Source organism: Echinops telfairi, unplaced genomic scaffold (genome assembly GCF_000313985.2).
Source record: "Echinops telfairi isolate 266 unplaced genomic scaffold, ASM31398v2 ScPeMD7_2;HRSCAF=8, whole genome shotgun sequence".
NCBI classification, from domain to species: domain Eukaryota; kingdom Metazoa; phylum Chordata; class Mammalia; order Afrosoricida; family Tenrecidae; genus Echinops; species Echinops telfairi.
In genome coordinates this window covers 3,900,546-3,902,030 of record NW_022103898.1, presented here as the reverse complement: position 1 = coordinate 3,902,030, position 1,485 = coordinate 3,900,546, and the positions used below count along the sequence as shown (strand labels likewise).

The 1,485-nt window shown below is 58.0% G+C and overlaps 1 protein-coding gene across 1 annotated transcript in view; it reads left to right on the top strand.

Moving 5' to 3' along the window:
* Positions 1-1,485, top strand: part of TBC1D22A (TBC1 domain family member 22A) — a 134,652-nt gene that overhangs the window by 30,069 nt on the left and 103,098 nt on the right. Inside the window, exon 5 of the mRNA XM_045290684.1 lies at positions 1,034-1,104. Coding sequence (XP_045146619.1) covers positions 1,034-1,104 — 71 coding nt within the window. The remainder of the gene's footprint in view (positions 1-1,033; positions 1,105-1,485) is intronic.

Below are 1,485 nucleotides of genomic sequence, written 5' to 3'. Positions count from 1 at the left end.
CACAAGATTGGTGCTCAGATGCTCGGCTCGGGATTGTCAGGACATGGGGGGGGGAGGGGGGAGGCATGAGATGGGGGAGCTTCCAGGAGGAACTACAGCGGAGCGCCGGCTGCCGCCCTCCTCTTGCCCAATTACTCTGTCTTCATTTTAGGCTGTTGTAATTGGGAAAAGATTAGATGTCAGGACATTGCATTTTGTTGATTAGATTACCAACGCCTTCTCTTTAATCATTTCTTTCTTTCCTGGTACTCATCATTAGCTCCTAGTGCTTATAGACGTGTCTGTTGACGGGTCCCTCACTTATAGGACAGAAATAATTGCTTCAGCGTCTCTGGGATGGGATGGGTGTTGGCCAACCTGCAGTTGGAAGGGAGGCACGTAGGGCCTGGCGGGGTTCGAGCATTACCCCTAGGTCACTGCCAGTCAGACAGACTGACCCACAGATGGGCAGAGAGAGAAGCTGGGAGGAGGGCAGTGGCTGGAAGCTGGCTCCTGTGGGTCCGGTACTCATTGGCCCAGGACGCTCCCAGGATGTCATCTGGGAGATGAAGGTGTAGGCGGGAACAGTTGGCTCTGGGGGCTTCAGGATGGCCCTCCCGACACGGGTGGCTCTTGGGCACAGGCATTTGCTGTGGGCTTGGTGCCGGGCAGGGGAGGACGTCCAGGCCAGGGGTCACCTGTGCTCAGTCCTTCTGTGTCCCTCTCTACAGTGACTTCTGTCTTCCCATGCGTGTGTCGTGCGTCTGTCCTGCTCGGTTCCAAAGACGCCCCCCTTGGAGGCAGGGGGAAGGTGTGCCCTCTCTGGTCTCACACAGGAAACCCCACCGTGCGCCTGAACCCCGTCGTGGTCAGCCCCGCAGCCTCTCTCCTCGGGGATGCCATCCGGCACCCTTTAGTCACGGTGGCAGGTCACTGAACTCTGCCTGTGGGCCCACCACGAGGGTCCCCCGTTTTCGCCGGGCACCCTGCACTGGGCAGGGTGCTGGCTGGCTCTTGCTGACTGTGCTTTTCCCTGTCCCCGTGCTGTTGGCAGAGGAGCTGCGGAAGCTGAGCTGGTCTGGGATCCCGAAGCCTGTCCGTCCCATCACGTGGAAGCTGCTCTCGGTAAGCCCCCTCTTTCTCTCGGGGTTGGGGGGGGCAGTGGCCCCCTGGCTGAGGTTCCCTGCCAGCCCCTGCCTTTGGCGAGGACAGCTTTCTCTGTCCTCTGGGTATTTCGAGCCTGGTTTCACAGGTGGCAGAGGGCAAGGCCGTGCCCTCAGCTGACAGCCGTGCTCTCCTCCTCGGACGGGAGGGCAAACACCCCAAGCTTTGTATTCTTTCCACACGTGCGAGGAGTCAGGACAGCAGTGTCACCAAGGTGGGGTGCAGGCGACAAAAGAGACCCAAATCTCAGTTTCACTTTAAAAAAAATCATTTTATTAGGGGCTCATACAACTCTTATCACAATCCATATACAGTGAACCCTGGTTTATCGCAGTTAATCGG